This window comes from Pongo abelii, chromosome 18, assembly GCF_028885655.2.
Source record: "Pongo abelii isolate AG06213 chromosome 18, NHGRI_mPonAbe1-v2.0_pri, whole genome shotgun sequence".
In the NCBI taxonomy this organism is placed as follows: Eukaryota; Metazoa; Chordata; class Mammalia; order Primates; family Hominidae; genus Pongo; species Pongo abelii.
The window spans coordinates 75,599,057-75,626,902 of record NC_072003.2 but is presented as its reverse complement, the minus strand read 5'-3'; the positions used below and the strand labels follow the sequence as shown (position 1 = coordinate 75,626,902).

The 27,846-nt window shown below is 36.9% G+C and overlaps 1 protein-coding gene across 1 annotated transcript in view; it reads right to left on the bottom strand.

Annotated features, from left to right (window-relative positions):
- Positions 1 to 27,846, bottom strand: part of CNTNAP4 (contactin associated protein family member 4) — a 291,788-nt gene that overhangs the window by 245,012 nt on the left and 18,930 nt on the right. Inside the window, exon 2 of the mRNA XM_024233533.2 lies at positions 7,768 to 7,878. Within this exon, the coding sequence (XP_024089301.2) occupies positions 7,768 to 7,878 (111 nt within the window). The remainder of the gene's footprint in view (positions 1 to 7,767; positions 7,879 to 27,846) is intronic.

Below are 27,846 nucleotides of genomic sequence, written 5' to 3'. Positions count from 1 at the left end.
GTGGCAGCAAACTCTCCACTGCTTTAACAAATAGAAGATATCAGCATATTTAGAAATAAATGTGTAACCCTTCACTTATTTTTATTTCACCTTCTCAAGGCTGGTATACAAAATATAATTTATTAGTGCAAGTGATACATCACTGATCATAAAACTAATCTGGAACTTTATTTTCCAACCTTTATCAAAATGTTAATGTTTTAGTAAGTTTTTTTTTAAACTTCACAAACTAAATCCAGACTGTTAAGGGAAAAAAAAAAGGTAAAAATATTTTAAATAAAACCATCATATCACCCTAATTCACAGATTTTGACTAAGGATATATCAGACTGTTTTAGCTTTACTTCAATCTAATAACAAACATAAAAAAACTAATTATTTGACTCTGTTTTGCTTTGTAATTAATCAGGAATATTGCCAGATATAGTGGCTCAGGCGTGTAACCCCAGCACTTAGGGAGGCCAAGGCAGGCAGATAACATGAGGTCAGGAGTTCGAAACCAGCCTTGCCAACATGGTGAAACCCCATCTCTACTAATAATACAAAAAAAAATTAGCTGGGTGTGGTGGCACATGCCTGTACACCCAGATACTCAGGAGACCAAGGCGCGAGACTCGCTTGAACCCACAAGGTAGAAGTTGCAGTGAGCTGGGATTGTGCCACTGCACTCTAGCCTAGGTGACAAACTGAGACTGTCTCAAAAAAAACCAAAAAATAAAAAATAAAATAAAAAGAAATAAATTGATTCTTTCCATCATAGTTCTGTGGAGGTCAGAATTCCCTGAGATTACCTTTATATAAATGAGTATATATATTTAGTTTGCTAAAACGGGGTTAACTGGCAGGACACACTTTGAAACTGGTTAAAATTTGTACAGCACTGTGTTTTTGTAATTCATGTGGCCCCATCAGAGTGCCACAATCATTTTCAGAAGGACAATACCATCTCACTGTTATCCCTGCTCTTTCCATAGGAAATTAAAGTTTGGTGGCGACATATCTTGCCAATCCTTAAGGGAGTAAAATGTAGTAGTGATTAAGACCCAAGAACAGTGAATTAATTCCAGATATGTCTAACACCAAAGAAGTCTCTCTTCAACTAAAATTTTATGATCTGCAGGAAAGAAAACAAAAGAGAAGGAGAGTGGACAAGCTGAAGTTCAAGTGTGTCTGGGAAGCTTAAGTTCTGTGACTGTTAAGGATGACTATTCAGAGTTTCAGTCATATTAGTACCCCCATCTCAATGTTAAGAGCTGTACACCTGTGAATTTAAGACAAGGCCCAAACCCAGAAAAAATTAGGGCACAAGACAGAAATATCGGGCAGTGCTGATAAATCACATGCCACAGCCTGGATCAGCAGAAAGGCAGGGGACTCTTGCAATTCACGTAATTCTTCAGTTGCCAAAGGCATACTTTCAGCACATCGGATTCTAGATATCATGAGTTGGTCTAGAAGCAAATAAATTGCTGGCATGTTCTGTTCTCCAACAAACTCCACAAGTACAGGGCATCTCCAGTGCAACAAACTCAGTCAGTGAAGTTCACCTGCCCCAGCCTGGTCATGGGACCTCTCAGGCAAATTTCAGACTCACACCAACTGTGCCAGCCAGGTTCCCCTTTCTCTAGGCTTGAGATTTTTCAATCCTGTACAAAAGTTATATCTTACTCTTTTTTCATACAGAAAGTATTGGTTATTAAATAGATTAATACTCCCAATGCTATCCCTCCCCTCTCCCCCCACCCCACAACAGTACCCAGAGTGCGATGTTCCCCTTCCTGTGTCCATGTGTTCTCATTGTTCAATTCCCACCTATGAGTGAGAATATGTGGTGTTTGGTTTTTTGTTCTTGCGATAGTTTACTCAGAATGATAATTTCCAATTTCATCCATGTCCCTACAAAGGACATGAACTCATCATTTTTTATGGCTGCATAGTATTCCATGGTGTATATGTGCCACATTTTCTTAATCCAGTCTATCATTGTTGGACATTTGGGTTGGTTCCAAGTCTTTGCTATTGTGAATAATGCCGCAATAAACATACGTGTGCATGTGTCTTTATAGCAGCATGATTTATAGTCCTTTGGGTATATACCCAGTAATGGGATGGCTGGGTCAAATGCTATTTCTAGTTCTAGATCCCTGAGGAATCACCACACTGACTTCCACAATGGTTGAACTAGTTTACAGTCCCACCAACAGTGTAAAAGTGTTCCTATTTCTCCACATCCTCTCCAGCACCTGTTGTTTCCTGACTTTTTAATGCTAGATGAAAAGTTAGTGGGTGCAGCGCACCAGCATGGCACATGTATACAAATGTAATTAACCTGCACATTGTGCACATGTACCCTAAAACCTAAAGTATAATAATAATAATAAATAAAAAAGAGAAAAACACTAAAGTGTCACAAAAATATTCAATAAATAAATAAATAAATAAATATATTAGTACTATCATTTTAAAAATTTTATCAGGTTGAAGTCAAGATGACAGATAAGGTGAGAGTAATGACTACTCCTAAGATGGCTTCACTGAAGAAAAGGCATTTTAAGATTTTTTTTAATTCTTGTCAGAAAATCCCAGAAAAGTACTAATTTTCATTAGCAATTAATAAAGCTATACATGCAGAAATGAATACAACAACAAAAAAAATTTAATTATTATAAAGGTTTTTTTTTTTATTTTTGAGACTGAGTCTCGCTCTGTCACCAGGTTGGAGTGCAGTGGCGCAATCTCAGCTCACTACAACCTCCACCTCCCGGGTTCATGCCATTTTCCTGCCTCAGCCTCCCGAGTAGCTGGGGTTACAGGGACCCGCCACCACGCCCAGCTAATTTTTTATATTTTTAGTAGAGATGGGGTTTCACCATGTTAGCCAGGATGGTCTCAATCTCCTGACCTCGTGATCCACCCGCTTTGGCCTTCCAAAGTGCTGGGATTACAGGCGTGAGCCACCACACCCGGCCTATACAGGTTTTTTTTAATATAATACATTTAACAACAGGAAATATCCACCTCAAAAAAAAGCAACTACTATTTTTTATCTTTAGGGATCTATCCTCTTAAGCAATGACATGCAACATGCATATCTTGGAAGATTTATTGAAGAATAATAGTTGTTTGCAAAGAAGCACAACAATTTAGGGCAGCCAAAATTGCCAAACAATGCTATATAGATTGTTATAATTATTCTTATAGAGATCCATCCAAGAATGGGAGTTATCTCTGTCAATTAACCAAGTAAGCTAATTCCTCTACATATAAGTGCTTGATTGTAATATCAAATTATGTAGGTATTGGGAAAAATTGCTTAACAAGCATTTAGAATAGAAGGGTGCAGTTGTGGTTTTAAAAAGAGAAAATGGAAAAATATAGACAAATATCCAATTTTTAACATCAGGAAATATTATGATAGACAAATATCCAATTTTTTAACAACAGAAAACATTCTTATCTTACAGAAGATGTCAGTGGAAACTCACAGTATTTGTCAGCTATGGAAACCATCTTTTATATACTTAAAGGGGTGTACATATGTATGTTTCTACTCACACATATAAATATATTATTTTTGCTTTGGACAATCATTTTATTTACTATTGTATTATTTTTCCTGTACACAAACATATCAATTTGCAATCACTGATTTCCAAGGTTGTCCAAGTACATTAAAATAAAGACTTACATTCAGATTATAACACTACTAAAAGATGTGGTTTCTCCATATTCTGGATTCTAAATGTACTAAGGACACATTTAGACTATCAAATGGGACACTAGAACGTGTTTGAACTCTACACTGACAATACTAAGAGTCAATGTACACTTAACTTTAAATTGCCCATTAAAATTTAAGCTATACTGAAACTCCAATAATTAAAATACTATGCAGCTATCTTTTCTGGATAACCTTATCTCTATTCCTGGATTCCTGTTGGATGGTTGATTGGATTCAAGAGCCACATACCTAATCTCTTTAGCAAAATCTGTCTAACCCATCCTTGATGTTCTCTTCAGAGCATGCAAAATTGCCCATCTTCTGCAATATGAATAGGCCAAGCATGTTCCAAACCATCAAGTCTGATTGCATTTTTTGCTTATCAGTTTCTTTCTCAATGTATTTCTTCCCTCACACATTTTGCTATAAGCTTCAAGGAGAAACAAAGGTATACCTTTTCTATTTTGCTTGGAAAGCTCCTCAGGTAATTATCTAAGTTCATTGTTTACAAGTTCTAATCTCTACCCAGCATTAGAACACAATTTGACCAAATTTTCCACCACTTTTTAACAAGGATTGCTTTCCCTCCTGTGTCCGATAACATGACCCTCTTTTCTTTCTGAACCCTTGCCAGATACACTTTAAACCGTTGTATTTACACCAACAGTCTTTTCAAGGCAATCTAAATTTTTTCTATCAAGTGCCTCAAAATTCTTCCAACCTTTGCTCATTACTCAATTCCAAAGCCACTTCCATATTTTAAGGTATTTATTCCAGTAGCACTAAACTTCTAGTACCAAAATCTGTATTTGTTTTCAAGGGCTGCAATAACAAAGTACTACAAACAGGGCATCTTAAAAGAATGCAAGTTTATTCTCTCACAGTTCTGGAAACTAGAAGTCTGAAATCAAGATGTCCACAGGCAGGGCCATACTCCTCTGTGGGCTTAGAGAAGAACCCCTCTTTGCCTCTTTCTAACTTCTGATGGTTGCTGGCAATCCTTCGCATTTCTTGGTTTGCAGCTGTATCACTCCAATCTCTGCTTCCATCTTCATCTGGTCTACTCTGTCTTTCCTGTCTCTGTATGTCTCCAAATCTCACACTCCTTATAAGGACACCAGTCATTGGATTTAGCCCCCCACCCCTTAATCCAGTATGGCCTCATCTTAACTTGATGATATCTGATAAGACCCTATGTCCAAATAAGGTCACCTTCATCGGTATTTGGGTCAGGATTTCAATCTTTTAGGAGGACACAATTCAACCCATAACAGCACATATGTGGCAAAATTAAATTAGCATACTTCAAATGGAAAGTATGTTTAATGGTAATCCTCCCCTCTCCTCCTCTCCCTCTCTCTCTTTTGAGACAGAGTCTCACTCTGTCATCCTGGAGTGCAATAGCACAATCTCGGCTCACGTTTTCTCCACTCCCTGGGTTCAAGCGATTCTCATGCCTCAGCCTCTTGGATAGCTAGGACCGCGGGTGTACACCACCATGCCTGGCTAACTTTTTTGTATCTGTAGTAGAGACAGAGTTTTGCCATGTTGCCCAGGCTGATCTCAAACTCCTGAGCTCAAGTAATCCTCCTGCCTCAGACTTTCAAAGTGCTAGGATTACAGGTGTGAGCCACTTTTAGTAGCAATGGTAGCCTTTTTTTGATCCCCTTCCCTCATTACTAGGGCCCTACTCATTTTCACAGTATTACCCTTGACACTTCTTATCCCACAGATGGAAAATAAGTGGGTAACTTTCTCATTTTTTTTGCTCTATTCTTTGGCTCTAAGTTTTCATAATTCTGTAGGAAAGAGGTCATTCTGTGTATCTAAGATACTAGGACCTTTATTTGCTGGTTTAGTTTATTTACATATGACTGCAGACTTGGCTGAACACTTTTTCCTAGCCTGACTGAAATATTATGAGAAATGTTTCAATACCAGAAATAAAATATAGCCTTTAATAAATCACTGAAAATCTGATGTTCCTTTGTGAAAACTTCATGTAATTAATAGGGGAAAAAAAGAAAACCTAAATCAGAAAGAAAAATGTAATCAAGTAGGTTTACAACCAGCAAAAGATAATTAAAATGATCCTGTTTTGTGTCTCGGTTTCATTAACATGTAAATGAGATTCATGAAGTTTGATATTGTGTTTTACCAAGAGCCATAGAAATGAATTAAGAATGAAAATGAGTCCCACTGATGGAGACTCCTGATGAGTATATAAATTAATGAAAAATATGATTTGATCTAATGAATAACATATTTTTGTGATGTATTGAACCTCAACAAAGGAAATCAAGATAAATAGGTAAATTAAAATGTTGTGTTCCTTTCACTAGCCCACATTCTGCGAAAGCTTTTATGACTCAAATGAAGTGGTGGTAAATGTCAAACTCTGCTTTTCTTTATAAAGAAGCACAGAATGGAGACCTTATTCTAGGATTAGCATTGCAATAACAGCATTCCTGCTGGTGGGTCCATAGGTACAGGGTCTGGAATGGCCATCAGAGAGGCTAGGAAAGTCCCGTGATGGGTCAGGGACTCAGAATTGCAAAGAGGAAGAAACAGTCCTGTGTGACCAGTAACTCTCACTGCAAGTCACTCAAAAAGAAAAGGCTAGCATTATCTACACAAATATATTCAAGCACCCCCCAATTTCCCATTTGATAGAAGGATCTCAGTTCTCACTCTCCATTGATACCTTCACATTCAAAAGCACACAAAAGTAGGTATCTCCAATAATATGAAATGAAATTTTAAAATAAACTTAAGCTTAAAATCATGTTAAAGTGTTATATCTATATTGTAATTAGAACTATGTGTGATATATATTATGTATACCAGATGGCAAAATACACACACACACACACACACACACACACACACACACACTTACCCATTCGTCATGTCCAATGTTCAGTGTGCTCAGGCATTAAGCACATATTAAGGATAACATCAAAGAGTAAAATTAGAAGTGAATGACTGATGTTGCCATGAGAGGAGGACAATAAATGGGAGAACCAACAATATCATGCATTAAAACTTTTTATGACTGTTAAAACGTTTTATGTATTAGTATTGCCAAGCGTGTGTTCCTCCAATGCATGTGCAGATGAATTTTACCTTAGTATGTTATGAAAAGAGATCACAGTGATACTGTCTCTAAGCATACAGTGTTTTTGAAATTCTGTCTTATTTCTACAGCAAGGTGCCATGTAATTATCTTCAGTTTCCTTTTAACATATTCAAGTGATCAAACACAAACTAAGATGGGCTGAGTTTTTTTTGTTTTGTTTTGTTTTGTTTTTTGAGACAGGGTCTCTCTCACTTTGTCGCCCAGGCTCTAGTTCAGTGGCACAATCATAGCTCACTGTCTCCAACTTCTGAGTTCAGTGATACTCCTGCTTCAGCCATAGCTGGGACTACAGGCACGCAGCACAGGTGAATTTATTTTTTATTATTTTGTAGAGACAAGGTCTTGCTGTGTTGCCCAGGCTGGTCTCGAACTCCTCACCTCAAGTGATCTTCCCACCTCAGCCTCTTAAAGTGTTGGCATTATAGGCATGAACCACCATACCTGGCTGAGTACTCCTAAAGGACCATGAAAATCTTATTATGTTCCTATTCTTCAGCTGATAAGAAAACCATGTCAACCACATTGAGAATCCAAAACACTGAGGGATTGTTATTTTTAAATAATTACCATTTTTGAAAATTACTTCTTTAACTTGAAACTGAAGGCCAATTAAGGTTTCATCACTAATGTGTCCGTAAGGACTGTGTATTATTGTAGAAAATATTTTGTAAGATATATAAAAAGCTTGTCAGATGGAAGGAACTCAATTCTTTGTAATATATGATGTATCCCTTTCACATTCCAGAACAGAAGCTAGATGTCATATACATCTCACGAGTTTTAACCATTTGCTTATTTAGAAATTTACTTTCTTTTATAATGTATCATTCATAATGATTGTATGCAAAGATAATGAAAAACTAGTGAGATTTTCTATGGACCAGTCAGAGGAGAAAAGCAGACTTACCATCTCTTCTATTCAGCCTTGCAAATCCAGGACCATGACTGCTGGAGAGCTCAGAAGAACTGCTGAAGGATGCCTGAGGCAAGGCAGACACAAGAGGATCATCACAGTCATCTGCCAAGAGGAACAATGCCACGTTAGGGTTAGTTAGTGCTGATGGCTTTTGTGGAATCAATAAACAAGACAACAAACAAGTAAAACAACAACATCAAAAACTAGGATCTAAGATCTCTAAAAATATGCCTACTACTTACAGGGGCTTTTCTACTAGAAGTCTAGTAAGTTCAATGAGAAAAGAAAAAACTTAAAGACAGGAGAATATGAAAATACTTTAAAAATCATAAAATTATATAATAAAACAAAATCTTAAGGTAGAAAAGATTATACCTCATTATAAAAGATTCACAAATTTAACTGTATGAAAATTAAATACTTAAGGTTTCCAAAAGAGACTGTAAAGAAATTAAAAAGAAAAATCACAAAATGGAGAAAGTACTTGCCAAACCTATAACCCAGTATACAATTAGTATTCCAAATAAAGGAAAATAAAATACAAAATAAAGTAAAACAAAAACCACCTTTAAATCATGACACACGTTAACAAAAATAACACAAGGCATGATCAGACTTCACAGCACAGCCTGGCGTGGTGGCTCACACCTGTGGTCCCAGCACTTTGGGAGGCTGAGGCAGGCAGATTACTTGACGTCAGGAGTTCAAGACAAGCCTGGCCAACATGGTGAAACCCCATCTCTACCAGAAATAAAAAAATTAGCAGGGTGTGGTGGCATATGTCTGTAGTCTCAGCTGCTAGGGAGGCTGAGGCAGGAGAATCGCTTCAATCCGAGAGGCAGAGGTTGCAGTGAGCCGAGATCATACCACTGCACTCCAGCCTGGGTGATGGAGTAAGACGTTGTCTCAAAAAACAGACTTCACAGCACAGACTCTATATAAATTGGTCCTCAAACTTATCAGCAAAAAGAGATGTAAACTGGGACTACAAAATGATACTAGTTTACGGACATTAGACTAGCAAAATGTAGGCCAAGAGAAGCTCTGACCCATTGCTCGTGGGAGTATAAACTTGAGCAACTACTTTTATAAAAACAACTTGTCATTAGATGTATATTTGAACTTTCCCATACCCTATGTTCCACCAGTCCCTTTGATATACGTAGGTCCTCCTATGATGAACCCCCAGTCTCAAGGAGTTTTGTCTTTTTACCCAAAGGTGATATAGAAATACTAGTAATTTTGTGTCCCATGGAAATAAAAAAGTACTCAGAGGAGCTTGCATTTGGGCACCAGGAGATATGTATGATTTCTAGCAATGTTGCTCATAATAGCAAAAAAAAAAAAAAAAATTAACAACCAGATATCCAATGGCCAAAGAACAAATAAAACATAGTGCTTTTCACAATAGAATAATACACACCAGTAAAAGAAACAACAACAACACAAAACAAAATAGTTGAATCTTAGAAGCGACATTTTTGAGGAAAACAAAATCAAGTTATAAAATAATATATAATATGTTGATCGTTTTGAGAATCTTAAAAAGCAAAGCTAAGTAATACTATATTTTGTTTAGGGACCTATATGAGTTTTAAAAACTACTTTTGCAAAAAGAAATGAAAATTATAAAATTCAAGATCTTGCTTACCTTGAGAGAAAAGCAGAATCAACACAAATGTATACAGTTTTAATGTGATGGAATGCTCTAATTTGGGGATAGGTGGTGTCAAACGTGTTAGAACCAGAATGACTCCATCTTGAGTGAGGGCTAGGAAAATGAGGCTGAGACTTGCTGGGCTGCATTCCCAGAAAGTTAGGTATTCCTAGCCTCTAGATGCTTATGGTTAAGGGAATAGATTGATAATGTTTACTTAACAGACCCAGACTTGGGCGTGTCCTGATATCCCAATAACTTCAGAACTAAAGCATTCCTAATTTTGCTTTAAAGATATTAATTGATTCTTGCAAAATATAGTAATTAAGAAAATTAATCCTTTATCACAAACCCTTGTAGCAGAGCTCATCTCCCCATGATCTTTTCTACTCCTATATATATGTGTGTATATATATATACACATCTCCCCATGATCTTTTCTAATCCTATATATATATGTGTATTTGTACCAAGGGTGGACGCATTATTCCTCTTACTTTCATGAATACCCTACTCTGTCTATGGAGTCGCTGAACTTGCACCACTTTACTTTCTTAATAAACTTGCTTTTGCTTTGCACTGCGGACTCGCCCTGAATGCTTTCTTGCGCAAGATCCAAGAACCCTTTCTTGGGCTCTGGGTTGGGACCCCTTTGTGGTAATAGTGGCATAGTCACAGGCTTACAATTATGATGTTTCATATAAAATATGCCACACATGCACATATATTTACATATGTATCAATATGTATATATACATAGTAATGCACATACATATTTATCGTCTATCTACCCTTTTATGTATATCATATATATTGCTTCTAATATTAAAAGATAAAGCACAAAGAGCGAGGGAAGGTATAAGAATAATCTCATGTGTATCATGAAATCCATACATGTTTAATTTATTCAGCCAATTCTTCATTCGATGTCATCTTTAAAGCATTTGCCTTTTATTTTATACTCTTAAGTTGTTCCCATTTTTGCACTAATCAGAAAAATATTTCTCTATTTAGTTTTTAACATATACACTCCGTAATTTAAAATTATACAGGGTTATTGTCCCAAATGTTTTCATTAATGGTAAGCAATTATTTAAATAAATCTAAGAATTATCTAGATTCACCTGAAATTTTATTACGTTTATTATACCTGAACCTAATTTGTTCTTGAATGCCTTTCCCAAGAGTTTACCTGAGTTAGCATTTTACTTTTCAAGATTGTCTCATTTTCATTCAAAGCCTACTTTTTCTTAGTCTTACCTTAAATTCTTTCACCATTAGGACAGACAGTTCCTGCATGTCTATTGACTAGCTTAAGTACTAACGTCAGCCAATCCAGTTGTAATTCAAGAATAAGGAGTGTAGACATAAAAAGATATACAACCCATGGAGTGGTGAAAGAAATTCTGATTATTGCCAATTACAGGCAACAACAAAAATGTTTTAGTATGCTCTGGAAACTGTGGTGTGTATGTTTACACACACAAGAGTGCATTACATATATGGAAGGAGGGTGCATATATGGGTGTGTGTTTACTAGAACTAGGAATTTTTAAAATCATTTTCAGCATGCAGGTGTAAGTGTGGTGAAAAGGGTGTTTAATTGCAATTCACAATCAATTATGTAGATTCAGATCGATGTTTTGGATGTAATGCCTCTCTGGTACAACCACTCTAGGGAACATATATTTATTGTTCATTTGTTTTTGCCAACTATAAATTAAGAATCAATATTGTTCTACCTCTAGCTTTAAAAGAGTGGAATTAAAACAAAAGAAGGGGTACTTTTTCCATTTGTGGGGAGAAAGACGTAATATGGAAAACGGAAGGGCACACAGGAGGCTTGTGATATTTGGTCAAGTTTTGGTTGTTGGCCTTGGTGGTTACATGGCATTATTATTCTTTACCATGGGCATATACCTGCCCCTACAATCTGTTGTATGTTTAACAATGATATATTGTAGTTATTCTTACAGAACTAATAATAACTAAGACACATTTAGAGAGCACTCTGTGCTAGGAAGTTATAATCCTGCCACACATAGTAACTAATCTTTACCCCTCCTTGTTGATATATTAATGTTACTCTCTTACAGATGAGCTCATTGAACACAGTTCGATTAATTTGCTCTTCTCATTGTGGTAGAACCATATCTATAACGCGAGTTGTGGTCCAGAATCCACTATGTAAGAATACCATGACTATAATTATTATTTCTTGAGGTTTGAAGTGTAGGAGTTCCATCAGACACCATAATAGCATGAATAAATTCTCTCAAGGAGTGTTTACTCCAGTTCCAGGTTTGCCATGCTATTTTTTTATTTCCCATTTGATCTTCAATAGTCTTGACAACAGAGGAAGAGAACCTCAAACAGTAATAATCAGTCTGGAGTGAACATGATATTTTTCTCTACATAATAAATTAAATTGGAATTCTGGATTAAGCATAAGTCTCCTGAGTTTAATTCCAGAAAACCAGTTTTCTCTGACCGCACCAATAAAACACAGGATCTAGACTTGCAAAGCTAAGGACCACATTCCAATTAAGAGGTTCTCAACCAGAGGTAATTTCGCCCTTCTGCTCCCCACTTCCAAGAAATATGAGCAATATCTGAAGACACTTTTGTCGTCACAACTAAGAGAGGATACTTCTGACATCTACTGGGTTGAATCCAGGGGTGCTGTTAAACATTTGACAAAACACTGGGTAGCCTTCCACCACAAAGAGTGGTCTGGTCTCAAATGGCAATAGTGCCAAGGTTGAGAAACAATATTCTAGAATCTGGTAAAGCAACTCAGCAAACTAGTCTTCTCCTGGAGTAATCTCTCAGCTAGACCTTTCAATGATCATTAGCTCTAATTTACAGCTAATTTTCAGATGCAAATAAAGATTATTCAGTGCATGTGAGTATACAGGCATTTAAGTAGGGGGCTTTTCAAATTGGAAATAACATTTTAGCTATTTCAGCCTAAAACATAATTGCATTTTTAAAAAATGAAGTGCTATATCGGATTGGCATATCACCCCGGTCCATTTACTGCTCAGCCACAGGCAAGATTCTTGGTAAAAAGAGGCACAGGAGACCATGGAAGTCTCCATTCCCTAGTGAAATTTAGTAATCGAGTAACCCAACATTTCACGGAAGTTTGTACAATTAAAAATGCAGCTGGGTATGTTGAGTTCATCATTGTTTCCTTCAATTAGAGAAGAAATGAACATCACTCTCATTACTCCATGCTTATCCAAAATTGTATTACATTTTATTTGACTTTTCTCAGTCATATTAGAATTTCCACATTAACCTTGATATCAGCTGGAAATAGTAAAACTATAGCTTTAGTCTTTTCATTAAAAAATGTATGTATGCTAGTTACATCTACAATATGTTTTAATGAATTCTGTTAGAATATCCACATTAGAAAAAAATATGCTGAGTCATTTTCATACACATACACCATATACATACAAATCTATGGCTTTCCGTTCAATATCCCAGAAAAGTCACCATTTACTCTTTACATGACAGAAAAACTTACCGTTGTCATTAAAAAGTAAATGGTAAATTAGATCTCTGGCAGATTGTATATACAGAAAAACTCAATAGCCTCCTTCACTATAGCTTGCATCTTTATTGATGCAAGGTATACTGAAAATATTTTAATATAGCTCAATTAATGAAAATTTTATTTTACCAATAGCTTTAATGCATAATTCTCATAAGCAAATTAAAATTGTTCAGTTTTTAATAAAAGTAATTCAATTTTCTTAATCTGTGTGTAATACTACCTGTAGTAAGATAATAGGTATATATTATTAGGTGCTACGTTCTCAGTGCTTTACATGCATTAACTCATTTGATCCTGATAAACACCCAATATATTTGATATTATTAACTCTAGGGACACTTGAGGAAAAAAGAGCACAAGAATTAAATAATTATTAATTAAATTAGGAAAATTAAACAATTTACCTAAGGACCCATGACTAATAGGTGGTAGAAAGTGTATTTAAACTCAGGCAATATGGTGCCAGGTCTTCTATTCTGAGCCAGCACTTTGTTGAAACAAGTACTGGTGACCTAAAACATACTTGTCAAAAAAAAAAAAAAATAAGGCTGATTTTCAGCAGTATTCAGCTTAGTTGCCACTGAGTAGCAACTAACTACTGAGAAGATGTTCTCAGTTATTTGGAAGACATGCCAAAATTAGTTGCATGCCTGCTAATGAATCTTATGTCCCATAAAAATATGCATTGGAGAATAGACTAGAATAGATAGAATAGATAGCAAACATAGTTTAAATCATCAAAAATCCTCATACACCAGAGGCAGGGTGAGACCTTTGACAGAAGGCTTTGGAAAGATCGGAGTCTCGTTCTTACCAGAAAACAGTTTATTTAGACCTACTCCAAATAGTCCATTGACAGATTCAGGATTAAGGAATGGCCTTCCCTTCAAGAAATCTATTTTCTTGAACAAAACATTTTATTCCAATCTATATCACAATTTCCATCCAGTTAAAACTGGAAATCATCAACATATTTAAGAAAGTATGGAATTATGTTTGCATATATCAAAAATTATTATTTGTAAGTCAAGATTTCATTCGGAAATTTTGACAATGACATTGTTCTCTAACCATAAAACCCAGTCTGGGCTACTGCTACAAATTTCAGGTTCATTTCAGGATCCCAGTTGGAGCCTTGTCTCCTCGCCCTAGCATGACACACAACCCAGTACCTGATGTACCTCTGTTTCCTGTCCAGTGAGAGACTGAATACACAAATGGGAAATGGCCAGTCTACACGCAAAAAACAGAACCTGTAGCAACTAGCCCAGGAAGCCAACCTACTATCTACAGGAGCCAGTCCAGGAAGCTAGACTTCTGTCTGAAGCAACCAGTGCAAGAAGCCAAATAATAACTCCAGTAGCAACTGGCCCCTGTATTAGTCCGTTTCCATGCTGCTGATAAAGACTGGGAAGAAAAAGAGATTTAATTGGACTCACAGTTCCACATGGCTGGGGAGGTCTCAGAATCATGGCGGCTGCAAGAGAAAATGAGGAAGCAGCAAAAGCAGAAACCCCTGATCAGCCCGTCAGATCTCATGACACTTATTCACTATCACGAGAATATCACAGGAAAGCCTGGACCCCTAATTCAATTACCTCCACCTGGGTCCCTCCCACAACACGTGGGAATTCTGGGAGATACAATTCAAGTTGAGATTTGAATGGGGACACAGCCAAATCATATCAGCCCCAAATAGCCAGGACTTAATAACTTACAGCTTCCCTCATTTTTGCCCATGTTTCCAATTTAGAACCAGCTGAATATGTTTAGGAGATATTTAGAAATTTTACTAAGTATAGAGAAAGCCAAATGTATACCTCTAACTAATCCCACAGGATGCCCCACTTCTGGTCAGCCTGCCTACAGCCTCCCCTAGCCAAGGCCTCCAACCAGGGCATACCTGAGCCTGCCCCTTTACTCCAATGTAAAGTTTCCTCTCCTCTGCCTGCCTTTGAGTCTCTGCCAAACTCAAATGGTGGTGGCCAATCACCTTGCCGCAGCAAACTCTAAATAAACAGCCTCTGCTTGATTTCCTTTGGGTGGGCATCATTTATCTCCATACCATGGAGCTTTCCCCCAGCTCTGCCATCTCATCCTCACTGCTGCAGCTGTACAATCTACACTCAGCACCAAAAAAGCGCCACCAAAGTCCATTTTAAGCACCCAGAAGACACAAGTATGTTTAAAAAGCAGCATCAGCCACCTGGTAAAAAGTATTATAGGCCAGGTGTGCTCACTCATGCTTGTAATCCCAGCACTTTCAAGGCCAAGATGAGAAGATCTCTTGAGGCCAGGAGTTCAAGATCAGCCTAGGCAAGATGTCAAGTCCCATCTCTTAAAAAAAAAAAAAAAAAAAAAAAAATTAGCCTGGAATCCTAGCTACTCGGGCGGCTGAGGCAGGAGGATCTCTTGAGCCCAGGAGTTTGAGGATGCCCTGAGCTATGGTCACATCACTGCACGCCAGCCTGGACAACAGAGCAAGACCCCATCTCTAAAATAAAATTAAAAATAAAAATAAAATTCTATGGATCAGCTCCAGGTTGCAGGGTTGTCACATCTCTGTAGTGTGCATCTTCAGTGATTCATCCTAACTGCCTGGTAGCATCACCTCAGGGAGATGTAAAACTTCCCATGATTGTGTTCCATAGCCAGAACCATGCTAGTCTGGAAACCACTAAGATAGAGCTGCAAATTAATTTCTGTCCAGTGATGAGCGTTGTTCCTTTCATAATGTCCTTATGCTTTCCATACTGTTTCACGGGACTGTGAAGGAACACAGCCTGAAGGACTGAAGGAACTTTTGTTGTGTCACACCCCACTCCTCTCTCCCTATGTAGTAGCCATGGCGCCTGACGGTGCGTGGAGGAAACTGCTGCACTGTCACATTCTGAAGAGAAAAAGAATAAGTTTAGGGAAAACTGACAATACACCTAAGATGAATAAAATATAATTTTTCTAAGCATAGGTGATGAAATATGAGCCAATCCTGGCATCATCTCTCATCCTATCATCATTACCTAAAATGATATTTCAACTCGATTAAATGCCATGAGTGTAGACTACTATGCAATTCTTTAGCTTCTTTAAGTATTAATTTGACATTGACATGAAAATTAACATTTACTGGAGAATTCTGGTTTTAGATATTTGAAATAACACAAACTTGAGCTTCTAATTCTGTCAGTCATTGGCTTAAATCTAAAAAAAATGTTCCTGCAATTTAAAACAAGTAACTATTTATCAGTATGTTTTCCTAGAGCTAAACTGAAGACAGGGATAATTTTCTAGTTGTCAAGTAATTCATTTAGACAGCAGCCTATAAATTTCTATGCATTTTCTCCTATAGGAGCCATGAGTAGATTATATATATAATTGTTAATTCTCTGTGATGTTATTGAGCTAAGCTTTCATTTGGAGGCAAACACTGGCTTACATGCTCCAAGTTATAGCCTGAGTTTGAATAGCTTTTCCAATTAATCTTCACAATTAATGGATTAATGGGAAGGCAGTTAACTTCTAATGACAGAACAGCCAGGGGCTGATTGATTTTAGAGGTTTAATAGCAACTATTTAAAGTCCAGATATTAGGACAAAGAGACCAATCAAAGGTGAAGGGGTAGAAGAAATAATAATTTTTTAGAAAGTAAAGAGAGCATCAGAGATCTAGAAATCTGCACACATTACAGACTTTTATTGACAGATAATTTGGCCATATGTGACACCATGTCACCTAATTTGACATCAGGAATAGTGAAAAGAATATCTTTATGGGGTAAGCATTTCTGGAGTTTGGTATTTTTTATATATATATATATGCATTTAAAATAGATACCTAAGAGAATTAGAGGATCAAAAGTTAATTTTAAAAAATATATCCAAAGATGCTGAAACATATTTCCATTTTTTCCACAATGATAATATCAATTTAGTCTCCATTTCATCACACACACCTCAGCTAGGTTTGCTGATTTACTAAGTGAACAAATTGTAGTAGTTGTGTATTTATATCATTGCTTTGATTAATGCAGTCAAACAATGTTTTCCATATGTTGTTATCCATTCTCAATACCTGCAAATTGTCTGTCATTATCCTCTGTTTTTCCACTTAGAAACATAATTTAAATTAATTACAATATTATATACATTGTTGGCCAAACATATTCGTTTCAGTTGCTTTTTCTGTTTTTATGTTCATCTTTAATTTTGCTCATGTTTTTTGTGTTATTCAATGAAGTACTTTTGTTATTGTTAGGCTATGGCTGTGTGCTTAACCATCTATTGTAATCAAACATTTGTCTCTTTGTTAGTGATCTATTTAAGCATTGTGAAAACATGGCCTCTGGATTCAGAGAGGCCAGTCTCAAATTCTTGCTCTGGTACCTCCTGAGGTCTGATACATACTGCTTCAATCTGATGTACCTCTGCCTATAAAGTGCAGATAAAAATATCCCCTTCACAACAGAACTGCAAGAACTTCATGTTATACTGTACATAACATTTAAAAAGTACAGAGTAGGTACTCAAAATAATCCATCCCTTTCTTCTTTTACTTCCCAAAACCATTAAGCAAAGAAAAGCGTGTTCTCATCAAGGATTTTTCACATGCCTGTCTTTAATGCACCACCTCGAAAATTAGTCAGTGTGATAAATTGATTTGGAATTGTGGAAACAAAATCTTCGTATCAAGTACTGTACCTGTCACTGGAGGTATGCAAATCATCTTGACTCCTGTCTGTGACATCTCACATTCAAATCCTCTGACTTGTGCACCACTTAGATTTTTCACTTCATGCTTTCAACATTTTGCTTTCTATAACCAGTCCAACTAAATATTCACAGTTTCAGAGTGTAGGAGCCCATCATGTTTTATTGCATTCACTTGGGATTTTGTTTGTTTTTGTAGAGATTGGGGAGTCAGGAAAGGGCATATTTGCCACTGGACGTTAAGGGCCCACTGTTGATACACAGTGGAAAACAATGAGAAAAGACAGATCTTCAGAAAAATATCAAAACCAACTAACTGCTTCAAAATGAAAGTCTATAACCTTATTAAGAAGGATGGGTTCAGCCATTGTAGAAAGCAGTTTAGATATTTCTCAGAGAACTTAAAATGGAGCTATTTGATCCAGCAACCTCATTACTGGGTATACATGCAAAGGACAATTAGACCTTTATACCAAAAAGACACATACATTCATATATTCATCACCATACTGTTCAGAATAGCAAAGACGTGGAATCAATCGAGGTGCCCACCAAGGGTGGACTGGATAAAGCAACTGTGATACATACATACCATGGAATACTATGCAGCCAAAAAAAAGAATAAAATCATCTCCTTCACAGCAACACAGATGAAGCTGGAAGCCATAACCTTAAGTAAATTAATGCAGGAAGAGAAAACCAGTTATCACATATTCTCACTTATAAGTGGGAGCTAAACATTGAGCACACATGGACATAAACATGGGAACAGTTGACACTGCAGACTACTTGAGTGGGGAGAAAGGGAGGGGACTATGTGTTGAAAAACTACCTGTTGGGTGCTAGTCTCACTACCTGGGTGCAATATACCCATGTAGCAAATCTACACATGTACCCCCTGTATCTAAATAAGAGCTGAATGAAAACAACAACAAAAAAGAATGGTGGGTCTTGCCAGACTGCCAGGCTCTGGACACCCTCAGTTCCTTCCCCACTGCTAAGCCAAGTAAACCCACTTCCCATGGTCAGGTCGGCCCCAGTTCTCAGTAATAGCTAAATTAAGGATGGGGAATTTAGAGCCTTAAATTCAAAAGCCTTAGATAATTTCTTTATTAAAAATGGGCAATGAAAATAAATTACGTAGCACTCAACTTAGAAAAAACAAAGTAATAAACATCAGGAAAGCACAAGGAAGGAATTGGTAAAAAAAAAAAAAAAAAAAAAAATGCCAGCTAATCAGTTAGAAAATGCAACAACAACAAAATCAATGAATCTACGATCTAGTTCTTCAAAACAAAAAAGACAATGAATTATAACCAAAAAATCCCGCTAACTATTCTTATGGAGAAAGTATAAGTATACAAAATGAGAATTAAACCAGGAAATTGTCACAGACATAGAGAAAATTGAAATAACTATATGATCACTTTTCTCAAATACATGAAAATCAATTCACAAATTTAGAGGAAAGCAATTTAGCAATTTCTTGTAAAACTAAATGTGCAATTTTCATATGTCCCAGCAATTTCATTTAGGCATTTATTCCAGAAAACTAAAAACTTATGTTCACACAAAAACCTGTACACAAATGTTCGTAGCGGTCCATCCTCACTTCAACAGGTGAGCAATGAAACAAACTGTGCTACATACATATCACTAAATACTACTCTGCAATAAAAATGAACAGACTACTGATATACAATTTGGATGAATTCCCAAGAAATGAGATTGAGTAGAAAAGTCTGTCTTAAAGGTTACAAACTGAATGATTTTAGGGATTAAGATATGGACATCCTCGGGGGACCACATTTCTGCCTACCACTGTTGCCAAACTGTAACTGCAGAACCAAACAATTAATTTTTTCAGATTTTGTGCCTCAAAATATTGCCCACTGATTGGTCAAAAGCAGTTTTGAAGGCGGATGTAGCGACACCCATATATTGCTTTAGTGATGAGACCTCATATTCTGACAGATCCATTTAACAATGGAGTCCATATGTATAATTTTGAGTTAGACAAAACTGGATCCCTCCCAAAGTCACTTGGAAGATTATCCCAATCCTCCCTTCAATGCACAAAGCTGAGAAATGTTCTTCCCTCCTTTCTGAGCCCTTGGGGATGCTCCAGGCTCAGCCATAGTGCCCCCTTTTCTCTGACACCTCTTGAGAGCCCTCAACCCTCCCATCCTACCTGGAAATTCTTCCTTAACTTGAACAGGCTTCTATTACGGCACTTCTGTGGTGGTCTGGGTCTCTGCTTGCTGAGATGAAAGTGACTGAAAGATCAATATCAGGTCACCTGTCGCCTTGCACTGAAGCCAGAATATTGTGTAGCATAATGATTACAAGTGTAGCTCTTGAAACCTCCTCTGTGGGTTCAAGTTCTGCCTCTGCTAAGTACTACATGATCTTAGGCATTTTATTTAAATTGCCTTTCCTATCTCGAAATGGGGATAATGATGGTACATACTAAACAAAACAGGGATTTCTGAGAATTAAATGAGTCAGCAGATAGAGTACTTGGTACCTAGTGTATAAAAAGTACTATGTAAGTGTTTATGATTGCTGCTTTAAGTGTTTATTATAAATTCCAAAGTTGGAACTGAATAAAAGTTAACTAGATATGTCTTACAAAATCTTATAAGAATTACTCCTCAAGGAGAAAGAGAGAAATCAGCATTCAACATTCCGAACCACATGGCTATCCTTCCTTCTAAAAAAAGGGGATTTTACTGAATTACTTAAAAAGAAAGTAAAACTGTCCTTATGATGCATTGTTTTCTCATTATGAAATAATTTTTGATGTTCCAAAAGACCATAATTTTCTTCACATCTCTCGAGCTTCAGAGCTGTTTGTTTCATTTTCTCCAGAAAAGCAGAATTTTAAACTGCACATGATGCAGAAATCAAACAGCCACAATTTATTAAGAAAGAGCAAAAGGAATTCAGAGAACATGAGCATCTCTTTATTTGGACACCTTTGATGATATAGTTAGAAATTCACACTGTGCCAACTAAACCACATGTCCATGAAGTCACAGCAACAATGTCCTCCTAAGTATGTGCTACTTCCATTACTGATATTTTCAACCTGAAATTGCCATGGTTTCGACTTTGATTCCTGGAGGGAAAATTGAGTAAGCCTCAATTCAATTCTTATTCTACTCATATTAGATGATATTTCAACATCACTGAACAAATGCTCCATTTTATTACTAAATTATTTTAAGAGTTGTTATTTGCATCTCAAAGTATCACACTTAAAGATGAAGGCTGAAATGTTTCCTAGTGATAAGGAATTTTTCTGCAGATAAATGCATTTTAATAGGGGAGTCCATAAAGCTAGTTTAATAAATAGCTATTTCTCACTAAGGGAAAAAAAAATCAAGCCAACTAGAAACAATAAGCTTCTCTGAGCAATAACATGAGATTAGATGGAAAATATTTCCATTTCATTAGCTAAGATTATTGTATTTGATTTCATAATCAAGCAAAGAACAAGCTTGGCTGGTCTCAAAGGTTCATTTCCACTGTTTTAGAAGCTTGGCTTAAAGCTGGCAGAGTAGGTGTGCATTAGCTCAATGCAGAAGAACTGATATCTGTTCTGAGCTCTGGACTCTTTCCAACAAGACTACACCCCCTACCAGGGACCCACCACTATTACAAGGACACTCAAATGTTTCTCTCCTGATCTCCCTAAACAACATGCAGCATCGTGGCATAGAGCCCTCTCCTCTAGAGAGATAGTCAGGTGTATGAGCCCCTCAGTGGACAGAATTCTAAGATGGTCTTCAAGATTTCAGCCCCTTGTATAGGCCTAGTATGATCCCCTCCCCTCGAGTGCAGGCAGAATTTGTGAATATGATGCGGTATCAGTCCTGTACTTATGTTATGTTATACAGCAAAACTAATCTTGCAGATGTAATTAATTAATTGAGGTCCTTAATTTAGTTACCTAAAAAGGGTATTATTCTGAGTGGGTTGACCTAATCAGGGGAGACCTTCAAAAGGTCTAAAGGTCAGAGACACAAAAAGTCAAAGAGATAAGAAGCATGGGTGAAATTTATCTTACAGGCCTGGAAGGAGAAAATCACCGTGTTATAGAAAGGGTCACCTGTCAAGAAACGGTGGACAGCCTCTAGGACCCGAAAATGGCCCTGGATTGACAGCAATCCCATAAATGGAGGTTCAGCTCCAAGGAAATTCTGCTAATTAATGTGAGCTTGGAGAGAATCCCAAGCCTGAGATGAGATCATAGGATTGATCCTTCATATTTCTAGGTCCTTCAGCTCTTTTCAAAACTATTGTGAAGTGAAGGGTTAATTTTATCAGATCTGCTTGCCCTGCTTGCTTTTTGTCACTTTCTGTTTTTTGTTTTTTATTTTTCCTTTTTCTATGAAGCTGAAGGCCATGGTAGCTGAAGGCCTCGCCACTGAAGCTGAAATTGTACCTTCCCTGGCTACTTTGTAGATGGATGTCATTCCTAAGTCACCATGGTAATGGTCGCTTCGGTTGTTTCTCAGAAACTTGGGCCAGCTGCTGTTCAGTTCAAACCAGTAGAGACCACTGGCCTTTCAACTGGGCCTGTGCAAGTGCCCGAGAGGTGGCTTTTTGATGTCAGAGAGCCAAAACTCCACCCTCAGATCATGCTAACGCCACCGTTTTCTGTACATATGTCCTATGAAATGCCATGAACTCTGACTATTCCTGCACAAAACCAACCTGTCATTTCATTTTTCCCCACTGCCAATCACCTTCCCCATGCCTTAGATCATGCCACTTCCTTAACCCATAAACATCCCTAAGCCTCATCTTCAGGGAGGCGGATTTGAGAGCTGCTCTCCCGCCTTCTCACTTGGAGACCTTGCCAATAAATCTTTTCTCTTTTGCAAAACCTTTGTCACAGTGATTGATGTACCCTGTGTAAGCAGAACAGACCTGGACCAGGCCAGTAACAATTGTAAACCTCCCAAAGTCCTGATAACATTTCTTCATTACTAAACCAAGTACTGGTAACTCATGTACTTCCAGGTCTTTCAGTATACATGAGTTCACATACTGTTTGCAAATAACACTGTATTGTTAATATTATCTTAGATGTTATGTACCATGCTTTGAATTAGATCATAAATTATTTTAAAATAGAAAACACCTGTTTCAATTCAATTCGTTTGCTTATCCCATCGTGAACCACTTTTGGCCTCAAACACAATTTTTTAAAAGATTATGTTTGAATTTTTGTTTTTGGATTTTAGAACTTAAAATCATCAGCTGAAAATAACCCTTGGAGCTATTAATATGATGATGGTATTACAAGTAGCCACCATTTGTCATGTTGTTTTTCAAGACACCTGTTTAAAAATTGATCATTCCCATAGTAAAAGACAAAGATCAACAGTCTCATTCAAAAATGCTCTTTTTGTGTGTGTTAATTTTTTATACACTACTCTTACCCACAATTTCCTGGAATCATGAAGACTATGGTATAGTTTTTCTTTGTTTTCATGTCTGTAAGTTATAATTTCCATGTTAGTTCCTATAAAATACTGTTGAACTGACCGAGTATGTACTTGCTCATCACCTAGGCACTCTTTTATAAAAGATACCCCTTCCTTGACATCCAGGTACTTCCCTGACATATGTCATAGTGTCTAACGTACTGCAAATTGATTTCATGTTTATCAATGAAGACATGAATAAAATAAATTGATGCTTGCCAATCTGCCAATGTTTTAACTGGAGCCCTCTAGAGAAAAATGTTAATAATAGTTACGTGTATTGCATGCTATATCTCAACCACGTTAAATCTTTAATACAACCTTGTGAGAAAGATATTATATTTATTTTCTACATGAAAAATTGAAGGTCAGAGAATTTTCATTTCTTGCTGATGACTTTGGTCTCATTTATTTGCCATTCAACATCTTTGTTTTTAATTTATAATTTTTTATTATACTTTAACTTCTGGGATACATGTGCAAAACGTGCAGGTTTGTTGCATAGGTATACACGTGCCATGGTGGTTTGCTGCACCTATCAACCCGTCATCTACATTAGGTATTTCTCCTAATGCTATCCCTCCCCTAGACCCCCAACCCCCGACAGGCCCTGGTGTGTGATGTTCCCCTCCCTGTGTCCAACAGCAGAGCTCTCCCATTTTATTGCTTGAACTAGCTATTTCAGCAAGTATTTGAGGACATTGTCCTATGTGGACGTGATGTCGGATAGGCAAGATACCTGCTTATAAGCAACAATGGAACATGTTCTCTTTAAAAGTGAGATTCCTTTAAAAGTGCATCAGTGATATTCCACATGTCACCTGCAAAAAGTTGCCTTAACTTCTTTTTTTTTATTATTATTATACTTTAAGTTTTAGGGTACATGTGCACAACGTGCAGGTTTGTTACATATGTATACATGTGCCATGTTGGTGTGCTACACCCATTGACTCGTCATTTAACATTAGGCATATCTCCTAATGCTATCCCTCCCCCCTCCCCCCACCCCACAACAGGCCCCAGTGTGTGATGTTCCCCTTCCTGTGTCCATGTGTTCTTGTTGTTCAATTCCCACCTGTGAGTGAGAACATGAGGTGTTTGGTTTTTTGTCCTTGCGATAGTTTGCTGAGAATGATGGTTTCCAGCTTCATCCATGTCGCTACAAAGGACATGAACTCATCATTTTTTATAGCTGCGTAGTATTCCGTGGTGTATATGTGCCACATTTTCTTAATCCAGTCTATCATTGTTGGACATTTGGGTTGATTCCAAGTCTTTGCTATTGTGAATAGTGCCACAATAAACATACGTGTGCATGTGTCTTTATAGCAGCATAATTTATAGTCCTTTGGATATACACCCAGTAATGGGATGGCTGGGTCAAATGGAATTTCTAGTTCTAGATCCCTGAGGAATTGTCACACTGACTTCCACAATGGTTGAACTAGTTTACAGTCCCACCAACAGTGTAAAAGTGTTCCTATTTCTCCACATCCTCTCCAGCACCTGTTGTTTCCTGACTTTTTAATGATCGCCATTCTAACTGGTGTGAGATGGTATCTCATTGTGGTTTTGATTTGCATTTCTCTGATGGCCAGTGATGATGAGCATTTTTTCATGTGTCTTTTGGCTGCATAAATGTCTTCTTTTGAGAAGTGTCTGTTCATATCCTTCACCCACTTGTTGATGGGGTTGTTTTTCTCTTGTAAATTTGTTTGAGTTCCTTATAGATTCTGGATATTAGCCCTTTGTCAGATGAGTAGGTTGCAAAAATTTTCTCCCATTCTCTAGGTTGCCTGTTCACTCTGATGGTAGTTTCTTTTGCTGTGCAGAAGCTCTTTAGTTTAATTAGATCCCATTTGTCAATTTTGGCTTTTGTTGCCATTGCTTTTGGTGTTTTAGACATGAAGTCCTTGCCCATGCCTATGTCCTGAATGGTACTGCCTAGGTTTTCTTCTAGGGTTTCTATGGTTTTAGATCTAACATTTAAGTCTTTAATCCATCTTGAATTAATAAGACGTTGTAACTAATGAAGTTAGAAGTCCCTACCAGGTTCTACAGAACATCAAGTCACAATCATTAAAGAGGAACTGATTTAATACAAACCACACTTGAATCATTTCTGCCCTACTTGCCCCCACCCAACTCACTATTGTTTTGCTCCACATATTGTTTTGCTCCACTCCATGGCTTAAAAAGAAAGCGACTGAATGAATGTCTCAGGAAATGTGCCCGTTGATAAGAATGTGGTCTGGGAGAGGATCAGCAGTCCAGTTGGCCAGCATCCCTGCAGGCAACTGAGCCGTTGGAGAGCTTTATATGGCTGCAGCCACCCCATTACTTTAAGGGTGTGTTTACTCCACTTGTTGGCTTTCTGCTTTCATTTCAGATTCTAATGAATTCTTCCACCTGGGCGGACCCTAGAACTGAGACTCTGGCTGCTTCTCAGCACAGCCCCCTTACTACACACACACACACACACACACACACACACACACGTAGACACATGTGCACACACAATGAATAGGGTAATCCAAAGAATCTAATTGCCATTCATAAAACCTAGACTGTTAATTCTAAACTCATTTTCAATTCTACTTTCTCCCACCCAATCAACCCTTCATATGGCTGCTCCAGGAAAATTACATTTTGCTTATTGCATTTTAGTTAAACTTGACTGTTACATTTTGATTAAACACACAGTTCTATTCGGTTCACTGAGATTATCAGCTTGGAATGGCCTCCAGATGAAGACCTACTGGCTAACCTCCTTGGGCTTAAGTGTCCTCTTTGTCTTTATGGCACCCTGTGTAAGACTCTTGCACAGTAATTAATAAAACATTAAAAATGTGTGCTCAGCTGTGTAGTTTGAAAGACTGTGGCAGTAAAACAAAAGGGATGGGGAAGATGTAGGGACACTAAAGAGGCAGCCATAGTAATTTGTGAGCATGTGAAGAGATGGGTAAAGACAGCAGAAAAACAGAAGTGTCTCTTTGGGTTTCTGATTACAGGTGATCAGAAAAAAAAATAATATGTTTGACATAAAAAGTAGATGAGGAAAAGGAGAAGCAGAGACTATTTCTGATTCTAATTTAGTATCTGGTTTATCAGGTCTTCTTTTATGAATAATGAAAAAATAAAAGTTTTTACCAGACATTTTTTAATGTTGCGGATGCCAAACAAAATTAAAGAGAACAAGTTATCTGAAGTTCTTGGATAAAGTATTCTGAAACAGCATGCTGAAGGATTTGCATATAACCAGTAGCCAAGTGAAAGATTGTGTATCTATCTATCATAAACTTCTGAGCTTCTTTTTGTATAGTAAATGTTGATAAATTTAAAAGATAACAGATTATGTCATAGCCTGAGAACATATATTTCAATGACCCCAGGGGACATTTCAGCGATAGATTATAATCAAGTAAAGTCAAGTAAATCAAATAAAATTATCTTCTTCCTCAGTACTAAGAATTTAATTTTTCACTGTAACACAACTCAGAGTATGCACATTTGAAAAGACAGCTCCTTTTAATTCTTTAGGGCTGCAACATAATAAATACATTATTATGATTGAACAAAAATAAATATAAATAGTTATCTTTTATTTTAGTTCATTCAGCACCTCAAGTACTTTGTGATGTGGGGAATTTATATTGCTAGGATCCAAATTCCCAGCCAATATGATTTCGAATATATGTTTATTGGTTTTAAGCAAAATTAAATTGAATAATAGTGTTTTATAAATGATGAAATCTAAATGCCCAAGAAGATTTAGCTAAACAGTGTCATCAATTAAAATAGCTTTCTAAAGAGCAGTTGTTTTGTTGTACTTGCAATTCTGATGTCCAAAATGCTAAAACACTTTTTGGAAAAGAGATTTCCCTCTTATGTTTAAGTCTTTTGAGTTCACTTATAAATTACTAAAGGTTACTTCTTTGCAGCTTTGTTGAGTGAAAACCTTCTGGGTTCTTCTTCATGGCTGGATATGTCCAGGGGCATATTTTAAAAATGTAACAGTTGCCAACGGAGAGCAACTGGAAGCCTCAAATGTTTCCAGCCATGGATTTTTAAATCTCATAAGATTTAACGCTATAGAACACACTGGAGAATTAAAGCTCTCTGGAGGGGCAATTATTTCAGCTCTTCTCAATGCTTGGGGTATCAAATATGGTCAATAATTCAATAGCATTCATCTTTGGCTGCTGAATCCTTAAATACAGCAAAAAAAATGGATTCAAATTGATGTGGAATTTCCAAAAGTAGTACCATTTGTACCATCATGATTAGCTATACCATTTCTCTTTCTTCGGTCTCTCTCTGTCTCTCTGCCTCTCTCTTTCGTCCATTTTGAGATCAGCATCTATATATCTTTATATGCCTGTTTTCTAGAACATACTTCAATATGGCAGGCGCTTGGTAAATGTTTGCTTAATTAAATTGAATATAACTTGAAGAACACGTTATAAAATTTTAAACTTGCTTTTCCATTTTATCATTTTACCAAATTCTCTTTTTACACATCCAATGATAAATACATAAGCCCTAAATGTATCTTTCCCAAAGCACTGAAATAAGTCAGCTATAGGAATTCAGTCTTCTGTCATAAGGCAGATGTATTTAATCTTTACTATTTAAGTCAG